The sequence below is a fragment of the Nerophis lumbriciformis genome, linkage group LG23 (assembly GCF_033978685.3).
Source record: "Nerophis lumbriciformis linkage group LG23, RoL_Nlum_v2.1, whole genome shotgun sequence".
NCBI classification, from domain to species: domain Eukaryota; kingdom Metazoa; phylum Chordata; class Actinopteri; order Syngnathiformes; family Syngnathidae; genus Nerophis; species Nerophis lumbriciformis.
Window position 1 is genome coordinate 11828386 of NC_084570.2, and position 13688 is coordinate 11842073.

Sequence of the window (13688 nt, forward strand, 5' to 3'; positions counted from 1 at the left end):
AGAACATCCATACATACGGAGAAAAGCCAAGATGATTAGTTAGTGTTTGTAGGATGAGTCACAATTGGCTAGAGCGGATTGGTATAGCGGAATAAACGTTAGGTCAGGAAAAAAACACTATTTCATCCCTACAAGCCTGTTACGCAGGTTTCTCTGCTATTCAGGGGATTTTCTGAAGAGCAGAGAACCTGCAAAACAGGCTTGTTTTTTCCCCTACAAGCTTGTTACGCGGGTTTCTCTGCTCTTCAGGGGATTTTCTGAAGAGCAGAGAACTTGCGAAAAAGGCTTGTAGGGGAAAAAAACACAGAGGCTATTTCATCCCTACAAGCCTGTTTCGCAAGTTTCTCTGCTCTTCAGGGAATTTTCTGAAGAGCAGAGAACCTGCAAGCCTGTTATGCAGGTTTCTCTGCTCTTCAGGGGATTTTCTGAAGGGCAGAGAACCTGCGAAACAGGCTTGCAGGGGATTTTCAGGGGATTTTCTGAAGAGCAGAGAAACTGCAAAACAGGCTTGTAGGGAAAAAAAACACAGAGGCTATTTCATCCCTACAAGTCTGTTTCACAGGTTTCTCTGCTCTTCAGGGGATTTTCTGAAGGGCAGAGAACTTGCGAAACAGGCTTGCAGGGGATTTTCTGAAGGGCAGAGAAACTGCGAAAAGGAAAAAAACACAGAGGCTATTTCATCCCTACAAGTCTGTTTCACAGGTTTCTCTGCTCTTCAGAAAATCCCCTGAAGGCTATGTCATCCCTACAAGCCTGTTACGCAGGTTTCTCTGCTCTTCAGGGGATTTTCTGAAGAGCAGAGAAACCTGCGAAACAGGCTTGTAGGGATGAAATACCCTGTGTATTTTTTTCCAGACCTAACGTGTGTGTGTATATATATATACTCATCCATCCATTTTGTACCGCTTGTCCCTTATAGCTTCCCCTGTAGCTTAGCTATATTTCATCAAAAGTAACTTGTAGCTTAGCTTACTGCATTTTCCAAGTAGCTTGCCCACCACCCATAATACAAATCTGACACAATGTCTGTTTTTACAATTTTTTTAAAATAAAAAAATATCAACAATGCCCCCGCACACTTTGACTGGTATCGGCAGTATCAATATTCCAGTGTCGATCCGCAAATCACTATCCTTTATTTCCACTAATGAGGTTTTCTTTAGCGGTACAGCGGCAATTACCCTTCGGTGGCGACTATCAAAGCCCCCCATTACAAATGTTTTTGCTCTCCCACTTCCTGATTGGTCACTTTCCTGACACTTATCATCGGAGGCAAAGAGATTCTCATCGCGGCCCTCACTCTCACCCGTGGGAGGAAGGAAACACAAGGTGATAAGGATGGAGCGCAGGGAGGATAGGAAGGAGGTGATGAAGGGTGTTATTATGGAGAGGGGGGCGGGGGGGCATGGGAAAAGGCTGCTCCTTTGAGGTGTCGAAGAACTTTTAGCTGTCAAGAGTGAAATAATATTTCCTCTATGTGACGCAAAGGAATAGAAGGCAAGGCTGTGCACATCAAAGCCAGCGCTTCCTGCTTGGGAAACTGACGTAACGTCCATTTGGGGTCTGCATACGCGTGAATCATTTTCTGTGTTCCGTGTGTGTGTACCAGGGACGTGCGGTCAGGCCAAGCAACATAAAAAAACTGAATTGTTTGTTCATTTAAACCAGAGGTGTCAAAACGTACGGCCTACAAACAGGTTTTATCCGGCCCGCGGGATGAGTTTGCGAAGTATAAAAATGAGCCGAAGTTTTTTAATGAAAGAAACTGCTAGATGTCGCAATAGCAATTCTTTGTAGATGATGCTACATATGTAAAAAAAATAAACCACATCATCTTATTAGTGCACCAGTCGAGGAAAATGAGCAAACTACATAAATTACATCCTGTAATTTAATGTTGATGTTTTTTTTATCTTGATAGATTGAAATTTAACACCAATGAGTTGAATGATGAATTGTCACATAATTTATTCAGAAAATATAAATAATGACAAATAAAGATAAAATGCTATTAACCGCAACATGTAAGTGTGGTACATTTTCAGAATGTGCTAGTTCTATTTTTAAACAAAGAAAACAATCTGAAGTTGTCTTTATTTTTGTTACGGCACACTCGCAGTCTGCTTCTCCCTCCTTGGCGGGAGCACCTAGAAGCTCCGCAAGACACGCCCCCACGCTTGCCGCGCAGACCGCGCCCACGCAGCCGGAGGCGATCAGCAATCAGCGCACCTGGACCTGATGAGAGGGAGCTGAATAAAGGACCAGTGCACCCAAGGATCCAGGCGGCAACTTAGTTCTCAATGGTGGACCTGCCCTCCCGAGTTTTGCCCTTGGTGATTCTTCAGTTGTTTTCCCCTGTGGACTTTGGACTGCCTTCCTTGATCCTTGACCCTCGCCCGGATACGGACCTTGTCACTCCTCTCCTGCCCCACGGACTGCATCGTTCTTTCACTCTCATCAACACTTGGTAACACACACTCAGTTAACCTTACACATAGCCACACACACACACACACACACACACACACACACACTCCTGGGTTTTGTCAAACTCCATTTTCTTAGTTTAGTTATTGTTAGTACTGATTAGTATCATTTATATATATATATATATATATATACATATATATATATATATATTGACTATATATATAATAAATTATTGAACATTACAGTCCCCTGGTGTCTGAGCCGTCATCTCCCTCTGTGTAAACATAACAATTTTTAAGTTATCGTGCCGTGATTTTACCAGTCCGGCCCACTTGGGAGTAATTTTTTCTCCATGTGGCCCCCGATCTAAAATTAGTTTGACACCCCTGATTCAAAACTTATAAAATAATTTTCTGTATGTTTACAATCTTTTTTTTTTTTTTTTTTACATTTTATTAAGTAAAAATCTCAAATATGGCAGATTTATTGACCATATCGAGTGCAGGAAGCTGATACAAAGCTACCGCTAAGGACGTTCCTGCATGTTAAGTGCGCGATGATGTCCTGAGTGTACTTATGACCTACTCAGTGGCCTAGTGGTTAGAGTGTCAGCCCTGAGATCGGTAGGTCGTGAGTTCAAACCCCGGCTGACTCACACCTAAGACAATAAAAATGGGGCCCATTTTCCTTAAGTGACAGCAAAACTTGTGAATCTGGACTCATTTCATGAATCACACATGTAGTTAGAAGAGGATAGATATTTTTTCAGCATATGTGCGCCCAGAAAATGTGTCACAGATTATCAAAAACATTTATCTTGGTAAAAATGTCACAGGTTATTACCAACAACATCTTTTTTTAACAATCAAGGCATTAATGTCCATCCATCCATTTCCTACCGCTTATAATGTAACAATCTACATTTTGTAGACTATCACTAACTAGATGAAGTAATTCCTCAAGGAATTGCATGTGAATGCTCCAATGTTGAAGTTGAACTGAAATGCTGACAGAATGTAGTATGAATGTAAGAATAGTTTGAATGTTGAAATTTCAAATGGTTAGAATGTTAAAGAGTTAAAATTCCAGGAAAACTGGAATTTGGTTTGGAACTTGGAAAAGTGTTATTTTGAATGTCGAGGATGAGTAATATGTTGAAGGTGGAATGGTTCGAATGGGTTGAAGAATGTGGGAATTGTGGAAGTTTGAAAAATGGACAATTCATTTTGAATGGGGAAAAATGAAAAAAAAAATTGAATTATGGGAAATTTATTTTAGAATTGTTGAAGTAAAACACACAATTCCTAGACAGGCTGAATATTTTTGAAGTTGGAACGGTTTGAATCAGATGCAAATTGTGGGAATTGTGGAACTTTGAAGAATGCCCCATTGATTTCAATGGGAATTTCCCCCAAAATTGGGAATTTCGGGAAAAGCAGAATTTTTTTTGGAAAATGCTAAAAAACTTGAATGGACTGAATGAGTTGAAATGGTTGGTGTTAACATTTTTCAAATCGGTAGAGAAATGTTGAAGTAGTAATATGTTGAATTGAGAAATAGTATTACGGAATTCCTGGAATTTCGGGAAAACCGGGAATTTTTCCAGTCCAAAAAACAACTTTGTTTTTTGTCCTAATTAAGAGGAATGTTTTGACAGTAGAACGGTTGTAGTGGGTTGAAAAATGTGGGAGGAGTAGTCGCCAGAAAAAAGGGTGGCAATAAGGCTTTGGAAAAACCAGGAATTCTGGAAAATCCTGGAATTTTTTGAACTTGGAAAAACGATAGTTTGAATTTCCAGAATGGTGGAATATGTTGAAGGGGGAATGGTTTGAATAGGTTAAAAAATGTGGGAGGAGTAGTCGCCAGAAAAAAAGGTGGAAAAAGGGCTTTGGAAAACCAGGAATTCTGGAAAATCCTGGAATGTTTTGGAACTTGGAAATATGATAGTTTGAATTTCCAGAGTGGTGGAATATGTTGAAGGTGGAATGGTTTGAATAGGTTGAAAAATGTGGAAATGGTGAAAGTTTGAAAAATGGCCAATTCATTTTAAATGGGAAAAATGTCCCGGAAAACCGGGAATCCTGGGAAATCTGGCAATTTTTGGAATTTGTCAAGGGAAAGCCCGCGATTCCCCAATAGGCTGAACAGTTTGAAGTTAGACCGGTTTGAATCGGATGAAAAATGTGGAAGGTAGAGCGCGCCAAAATCTGGAGGAGAAGAAGTAGAGGAATAACTAGACAAGGCAATTCCTGAAGGAATTGTGTGTGAATGCTCCAATCCTGGAATTTTTTTGAACTTGGACAAATGATAGTTTGAATTTCCAGAATGGTGGAATATGTTGAAGGTGGAATGGTTTGAATAGGTTGAAAAATGTGGGAGGAGTAGTCGCCAGAAAAAAGTGTGTAAGTAGGGCTTTGGAAAACCGGGAATTCTGGAAAATCCTGGAATTTTTTTGAACTTCAAAAAAATGATAGTTTGAATTTCCAGAATGGTGGAATATGTTGAAGGTGGAATGGTTTGAATAGGTTGAAAAATGCAGAAATGGTGAAAGTTTGAAAAACGGCCAATTCATTTTAAATGGGAAAAATGTCCCGGAAAACCGTGAATCCTGGGAAATCTGGCAATTTTTGGAATTTGTCAAGGGAAAACCCGCGATTCTCCAATAGGCTGAACAGTTTGAAGTTAGACCGGTTTGAATCGGATGAAAAATGTGGAAGGTAGAGCACGCCAAAAACTGGAGAAGAAGAAGTAGAGCAAACTGTGGTGCTGAATTTCCCCCAGGGATCAATAAAGTACTTTCTATTCTATTCTATTTACACGGCACAGAGCTCCGCCCCCTCTGAAGTCATGGCTCTCACCAGGGGATACAAACAATTGCTTGTGCGACATCCAGTGGACACATTTAGAACAGCAGTTTCTTTCATTTAAAATTTTCAGCTCATTTTTATACCAAGCAAACTCATCCCGCGGGCCGGATAAAACCTGTTCGTGGGCCTGAACCGGCCCGCGGGCCGTACGTTTGACACCCCTGATTTGGAGGGTGCGCTCTATAGTCGGTAAAATACGGTACATTTTAAGAACAAACTGCTTCGCCTTGAACAAGAGTGCGCTCACCTTGCGGAAGTCCGTCCCACACGTCCAACCAGTCGTATTTGCAGTCCCCCTCTCCCACCATCAGGGGGTCGTTCTCCAGGTCAAAGGTCAAGAAGGTGAGGGCGATGTCCATGTGGGCCGGCGCGATGATCATGTAGGAGCACTCCAGGTTGTGCGGGTACTTATCGGGGAAGCCCGGCGACTCGATCATCCCGGAGCTGCTGGTGAAATTGCGGAAGCAGAACTCCGACCCTGAGAGGACACGAGGACGAGAAGAGGAGGCCATCCGTCATTGAGGAACATACGAGCTCAGACATGAGCAATGGATCAAACATGGACATAAACATCTGACTCGCAGGCAGACTACAACGCTGACAGTGTGTCCGATGTTACGCTACATGACAGGAAGAGGGTGTAATAACCCCCTCCCCCACTTCCCCTCCAGCAGCCCAACCTGTCAAACAGCAGCACAATAAACGGGGGTACAATAAAAAATATATATATAGTCAAATGTTTTCAAGATGTGAATGACGATCTGTGACTCAACCGCGGCCTTCAAGGCTTCCGTGCATCCCACATGAGGTCATTTGCATCATTTTGCATACATTTAAAGGAAATGTTCTACGTCTGTGACTCTCCCTTTTTTAATGCAGTCAACCACCCCACTAACCTTGTGTAATAGCTCTAAGTGAGCCCTTCGCGGCATCTCGTCATTACCTATGCAGATTTATGCCCCCCCACCCCCCGCACGCCACTGTGGCTCACCTTGAGCAGCTGATCGTCATACACGTGGAACTATAGTAGTCCTTCTCAAAGATTTCTAAATAAATCTCTACACACTAAAAACTTAATAAAGTTTTTATTTGTTGTAAGTAGTGTTGTCCCGATACCAATATTTTGGTACCAAAATTATTTTGATGCTTTTCTAAATAAAGGGGACCACAAAAAATTTAGAGTTTGTCTTTATTTTAACAAAAAAATCTTACGGTACAATAAACATATGTTTATTATTGCAACTTTGTCCTTAAAAAAATAATGAACATACGAGACAACTTGTCTTTTAGTAGTAAGTAAACAAACAAAGGCTCCTAATTTAGCTGCTCACATATGCAGCACGGTGGAAGAAGGGTTAGTGCATCTGCCTCACAATACGAAGGTCCTGAGTAGTCTTGGGTTCAATCCCGGGCTCGGGATCTTTCTGTGAGTTTGCATGTCCTCCCCGTGACTGCGTGGGTTCCCTCCGGGTACTCCGGCTTCCTCCCACCTCCAAAGACATGCACCTGGGGATAGGTTGATTGGCAACACTAAATGGTCCCTAGTGTGTGAATGTGAGTGTGAATGTTGTCTGTCTATCTGTGTTGGCCCTGTGATAAGGTGGCGACTTGTCCAGGGTGTACCCCGCCTTCCGCCCGATTGTAGCTGAGATAGGCTCCAGCGCCCCCCGCGACCTCGAAGGGAATAAGCGGTAGAAAATGGATGGATGGATGGATGGACATATGCAGTAATATATTATGTCATTTTCCATTCTATTAATTTGTCAACATTATTAAGGACAAGTGGTAGAAAATGAATTATTAATCTACTTGTTCATTTACTGTTAATATCTGCTTACTTTCTCTTTTAACATGTTCTATCCACACTTCTGTTAAAATGTAATAATCACTTATTCTTCTGTTGTTTGATACTTTACATTAGTTTTGGATGATACCACAATTTTGGGTATCAATCCGATACCAAGTCGTTACAGGATCATACATTGGTCATATTGAAAGTCCTCACGTGTCCAGCGACATATGTCCCGAGTTTATAAACATAATATACATTTTAAAAAAACGAAAGAAGATGTTACGATGCCAAAAAATATTGACGTAATCATAGTAGTACCGACTGGATACGCTCTTGTACTTGGTATCATTACAGTGGATGCTAGGTGTAGATCCACCATTGGCGTTTGTTCACATTGTGACGCCGGTGAGCTACGGTGTGTAGTGAAGCATGTTTAGCTATTCCTCGTCCTGCAGGGATGATACTTGTAAGAAACGTACTTTATTTGTCGCCATGGAGGCGAGGATTAGTGATTTAGAAGTAGCTAAAACACTGCCGACGGCGGATGGACGTTCGCCGTTAGCTAGCTAGTCATGTCTTAAAGCACCTCTTCTGGTGGACGTTTCAGTGTTATAACTTCACCTTTATTGTTAGTTTTTAAAGGGGAACATTATCACAATTTCAGAAGGGTTAAAACCATTAAAAATCAGTTCTCAGTGGCTTATTTTATTTTTTGAAGTTTTTTTCAAAATTTTACCCATCACGCAATATCCCTAAAGAAAGCTTCAAAGTGCCTGATTTTAACCATCGTTATATACACCCGTCCATTTTCCTGTGACGTCACACAGTGATACCAATACAAACAAACATGGCGGATAGAACAGCAAGGTATAGCGACATTAGCTCGGATTCAGACTCGGATTTCAGCGGCTTACGCGATTCAACAGATTACGAATGTATTGAAACGGATGGTTGTAGTGTGGAGGCAGGTAGCGAAAACGAAATTGAAGAAGAAACTGAAGCTATTGAGCCATATCGGTTTGAACCGTATGCAAGCGAAACCGACGAAAACGACACGACAGCCAGCGACACGGGAGAAAGCGAGGACGAATTTGGCGATCGCCTTCTAACCAACGATTGGTATGTGTTTGTTTGGCATTAAAGGAAACTAACAACTATGAACTAGGTTTACAGCATATGAAATACATTTGGCAACAACATGCACTTTGAGAGTGCAGACAGCCCATTTCAGGCGCGCTAAGAACATATATTTTTCCACGATTTCAGCACTCAGGTTAACCATACCTAAATAGACACAAAATACTGCATTACACAAGACTACCCGAATGTACTCGAATGATTGAAAAAAATAAATGTTTTAAGCTAAATTACTGGTAAACACAGTTTATGTATAATAATTTACGTAAAACCGCGAGTAATGAATAAAGTTTTCATCAATTAATATATTCTGTAGATATACCCTCATCCGCTCTCTTTTCCTGAAAGCTGATCTGTCCAGTTTTGGAGTTGATGTCAGCATCTGCTTTGAGTGTCGCAGGATATCCACACATTCTTGCCATCTCCGTCGTAGCATAGCTTTCGTCGGTAAAGTGTGCGGAACAAACGACTGACCATTTCGTCGGCTTTCCCCACAGCCTCGTATTTTCAACAAATTTCATCCAATTTCTTGCCACTTTCGCATCTTTGGGCCACTGGTGCAACTTGAATCCGTCCCTGTTCGTGTTGTTACACCCTCCGACAACACACCGACGAAAGTGAGAAAATGGCGGATTGCTTCCCGATGTGACGTTGTGACGTCACATCGGGATATTATTCGCTCCGAAAGCGAATAATAGAAAGGCGTTTAATTCGCCAAAATTCACCCATTTAGAGTTCGGAAATCGGTTTAAAAAAAAAAGGTATTTTTTCTGCAACATCAATGTATATATTGACGCTTACATAGGTCTGGTGATAATGTTCCCCTTTAAGCCAAAATGCGTCCGTTCTCCCTTTTCTGTCTACACACTGTGTCTGCTTGTAAGTACTCAGTGATTGTGCGCTGCCGAACATGCTCCTCTGCTCGTAAACCAGCAATGACACGACGTGACGACGATGACGGGGGGCAGCGGGGTGGTGGAATGGTACTTTTCAGAGGCGGTATAGTACCGAATATGATTCATTAGTATCACGGTACTATACTAATACCGGTATACCATACAACGCTAGTGTATATAAATAAAATATTTGGTTGCATTCCAGGCTGAACCTAATGCTTTGTGTCTGCCGGAAGCCGAATCATCCTAATAGGACAAAACAATCAGGAATTTCTCTGAGTCTTTTTCCAACATAACTGAGAGGAGAGAAGTTCTAAACCTGACAGCAGTCGTGTTGATGGCCACATCCGAATGTATAGAAGCAGCGTCAGGAGCGCAGACATGTTAATAGCACATTCCGTCTACAGCATTCCTCCAAGGCACCAGTCTTTATTATCAGTCAACCCTATAAAAGCCAAGGGGTGGGCTAGCTATTCGCCCCCGCTCCCGTCTGCACTTGAGAATGGCAGAAAACAGACCCCAATGGGCCCATGAGCACGAGGAAACAACGTCAAGAGACAAACACTCTCATCGAGCTTTGCACCATAGTCTTCCACTTGGTGCCATATAATGTGCTATTTTCATCCATGTGCAAGATGTAAACATAAACTATTTTCTCCTCCGCTTGTTCCAAGCAGTCCCTGACCTTGCGAGTCACACGCCGCGGTATGTAAACACCCCGCAGGTCATCCAGCTTCATGCCCGACCAGGCTGCCCACACACACACACACACACACACACACACACACACACACACACACACACACACACACACAGCTGAGCATGTTAATATATGCTGGTAATATTCAGCAAGCGTAGGCAGCGATATCTAAATCTCCCATCCACACCTTGACGCTATATGTGTGTGTACCTGTGTGTCCTCGTGCACACAACGCACACCAGTGCATGCACGTGACCTACGTGTGTGTGCGTGAGTCATATGTCATGTGAGCGCTTGTGGTCGTTCTCTTTTATTAATGTCCTCACGTTATCGTTTTGGCTACAGGCCTTTTTTTGATAAAAGAAAATGAACTCGGTAACTTTGCCGAGAAATCGCCACGTCCGATTGTCCGGGTGGGTTGGTTTTCTGCGTCTGTCGCTTCCCATCAGTGTGCGAGAAGGTTCACTCTGTGCACTTTTTTTTATCCATCCACAATCTTTGCCTCTGTGGGCGGAGGCGAGACCACTGGCTTGCAAAATTAATTATTAATCTCACTTGTTCATTTACTGTTAATATCTGCTTCCTTTCTCTTTTAACATGTTCTATCTACACTTCTGTTAAAATGTAATAATCACTTATTCTTCTGTTGTTTGATACTTTACATTAGTTTTGGATGATACCACAAATTTGGGTATCGATCCGATACATTGGTCATATTCAAAGTCCTCATGTGTCCAGGGACATATTTCCTGAGTTTATAAGCATAATTTAAATGTTAAAAAAACGAAAGAAGATTTTGTGATGCTAAAAATCATCGATGTAATCATAGTAGTATCGACTAGATATGTTCCTGTACTTGGTATCATTACAGTGGATGTTAGGTGTAGATCCACCAATTGGGGTTTGTTTACATTTTGACGCCGGTGAGCTACAGTGTGTAGTGAAGCATGTTTAGATATTCCTCGTCCTGCAGGGATGATACTTGTAAGAAACTTACTTTATTTGTCGCCATGGAGACGAGGATTAGTGATTTAGAAGTAGCTAAAACACTGCCGACTGTGGATTACTTTAGCCGCTAGATAGCTAGCCATGTCTTAAAGCACCTCTTCCTGAGGGCGTTTCAGTGTTATAACTTCACCTTTATCGTTAGTTTTTAAGCCAAAATGCGTCCGTTCTCCCTTTTTTGTCTGCACACTGTGTCTGTTTGTAAGTACTCCGTGATTGTGCGCTGCCGAACATGCTCCTCTGCTCGTAAAACCAGCAATGTCACGACGTGACAACGACATAGCTGTCGCTGCTCATACCGAATATGATTCATTAGTATCGCGGTACTATACTAATACTGGTATACCGTACAACCCTAGTATGGACACTGTGCTATTTGGCTGAGGACAGGGTTGACAAAGAGAAAAAAAAGAGCCTCGCTATAGTGCCTTAAGTGAAAGGCACCGCAAAGTAACAAATATTAGGAGGAAAAAAGAGGAGAACGAAGCCAAATGTTCAGATGTGGGAATAAAATTAAGATAATATAATAATAATAGTAAATACAATTTTATTTCTTGAAATGTCCCTAGTTTTCAAAGCTATTTTCTTACTTTTAGTCATGGATAAACATTGTTTAAAATTTTTACAATTTTGAAAATAACTATTCAAATCAGATATTTAGTTTTTTTCTCACATAGAAAATCTTGTTTAAAGATTCCGCGATAATAATTGCAAGTTGTATAGAGCTTGTTTTCAGAATAACACACTTTTTTCCATCTTAAAAAGTTCTGCCAATTTCTAGATATACACAAATCTTAATTTAAAATGATCTGTCCATGCAGCTACCGGGAGTAAATTTCACCAGTTTTTAATTGTTTTCCCCCCAAAAATCTTATATTTTGACAGCTCTTTTTGGCAGAGAATGCAAAAGATAAGCCAATCAGCACAGACAATTGAGCCAAATTTGTTGGAAAATGATGGCAAAAACCCCCCCCAAAAACATCTGACCCAGTAACAAACTGCGTAAGATGTTTAACATGTGTTTACTTATTAAAGATAACTAAAAGTTCTTGACCTTCCAATTACAGTGGTAAAAAATACTAATGAGAAATAAAAGTTTATTGTGCTACTTGCATTACTATTGTTGTTGTTATTGATTACATTAGTGCTCGATTTGATCCCCCCCCAAAAAAATGCTTCCAATGTGTGGGACAATATATTGTTCAAAAACATTTGTGATCTACCCAGGCTTACCTCAGATTACACACATTTGAAATGCCATTGAACGAATGACATCATATTAGGGTTGTACGGTATACCGGTATTAGTATAGTACCGCGATACTAATGAAGCATTTTCGATATGATACCATCTCTGAAACGTACCATTCCCGCACCCTCCCGCGCCCGCGTCAAAGTCACATTGTGACATTGCTGTTTTACGAGCAGACGAGCATGTTCGGCGGCACACAATCACTGAGTACTTACAAGCAGACACAGTGTGTAGACAGAAAAGGGAGAACGGACGCATTTTGGCTTAAAAACTAACGATAAAGGTGAAGTTATAACACTGAAACGCCCTCAGGAAGAGGTGCTTTAAGACATGGCTAGCTAGCTAGTGGCTAACGTCCATCCGCCGTCGGCAGTGTTTTAGCTACTTTTTAAATCACTAATCCTCGCCTACATGGCGACAAATAAAGTAAGTTTCTTACAAGTATCATCCCTGCAGGACGAGGAATATCTAAACATGCTTCACTACACACTAGAGATGCGCGGTTTGCGGGCACAACCGCGGAGTCCGCGGATTATCCGCGAATCGGGCGGATGAAATTTTAAAAAATTCGATTTTATCAGCGGGTCGGGTCGGGTCGGGTCGGGCGATGGAAATTTAAAAAAATTAGATTTTAAATAGATTCAGGCGGGTGGCAGTTAAACCAATTCGGAAATATATATATACATAGTTAAATGTTGCTACCCACATACGAAAAACGAGCAGGCACCTGCTGCATATGCCACAACAGAAGAAAAAAAAAAAAGAGATGGACACTTTTACGGAGCGGAGAAGGCCCCCGACGCCTCGCCGGGGTCCGGGACCGAGGCCCCTTCCCCCGAGAGGGCCCCACCGGGAGCCGTAGCTGAGGCGATCCACGAGAAGGGCCCGACGCACGTCCAGGGTCACCACCGCGCCCACCGCACCGACACCCCGCCTCGTCCGCCTTCGCCGCGGCCGGCGTCACGCGCAGCAGGTAAGCAGCTTACCTGCCCGCCACCCCCGTGGCCGGGGGCTCGTAACAGGGGTCACTCCGCGCGCTCCGTCCGCGCAGCTTACCTGCCCGCCACCCCTGTTGCCGGGGGCGCGTAACAGGGGTCACTCCGCGCGCAGTGCGCTCTAGAAAGGGGTGGGGCTCACCCTGGTTGATATAGACAGCAGCTAGGACGGTGGCCATGGAAGTTGGAACCCGCTAAGGAGTGTGTAACAACCCACCTGCCGAATCAACTAGCCCTGAAAATGGATGGCGCTGGAGCGTCGGGCCCATATACCCGGCCGTCGCCGGCAGCGAGACGCGCTTGGAGGTGCGCTCAGCGCGGCTCCCATATGAGTCGTGACAGCGTGGCACGCGAATGCTGCATTGGATCAGTCTCTTTTCTTTAACAGGCAAAAGCTTTATAACCTCACTAATGCCTTGCATCGTCTATATTAGATATATAACAACGGGCGGGTGCGGGCGGATGGCGGGTGGATGCGGTTCTGATCAAATGTTAGATCGGGTGGATTGCGGATGGTTGACGACTTTCTGATGCGGTTGCGGATGAAATAATTGCCTATCCGCGCATCTCTACTACACACCGTAGCTCACCGGCGTCAAAATGTAAACAAATGCC

The 13688-nt window shown here is 42.7% G+C and overlaps 1 protein-coding gene across 3 annotated transcripts in view; it reads right to left on the reverse strand.

The window, feature by feature from the left end:
• nrp2a (neuropilin 2a) overlaps positions 1–13688 on the reverse strand; it is a 179346-nt gene that overhangs the window by 81498 nt on the left and 84160 nt on the right. For all 3 annotated transcript variants that reach the window (XM_061985096.2, XM_072915871.1, XM_072915872.1), the window contains exon 4: positions 5545–5775. In XM_061985096.2, coding sequence (XP_061841080.1) covers positions 5545–5775 — 231 coding nt within the window. The remainder of the gene's footprint in view (positions 1–5544; positions 5776–13688) is intronic.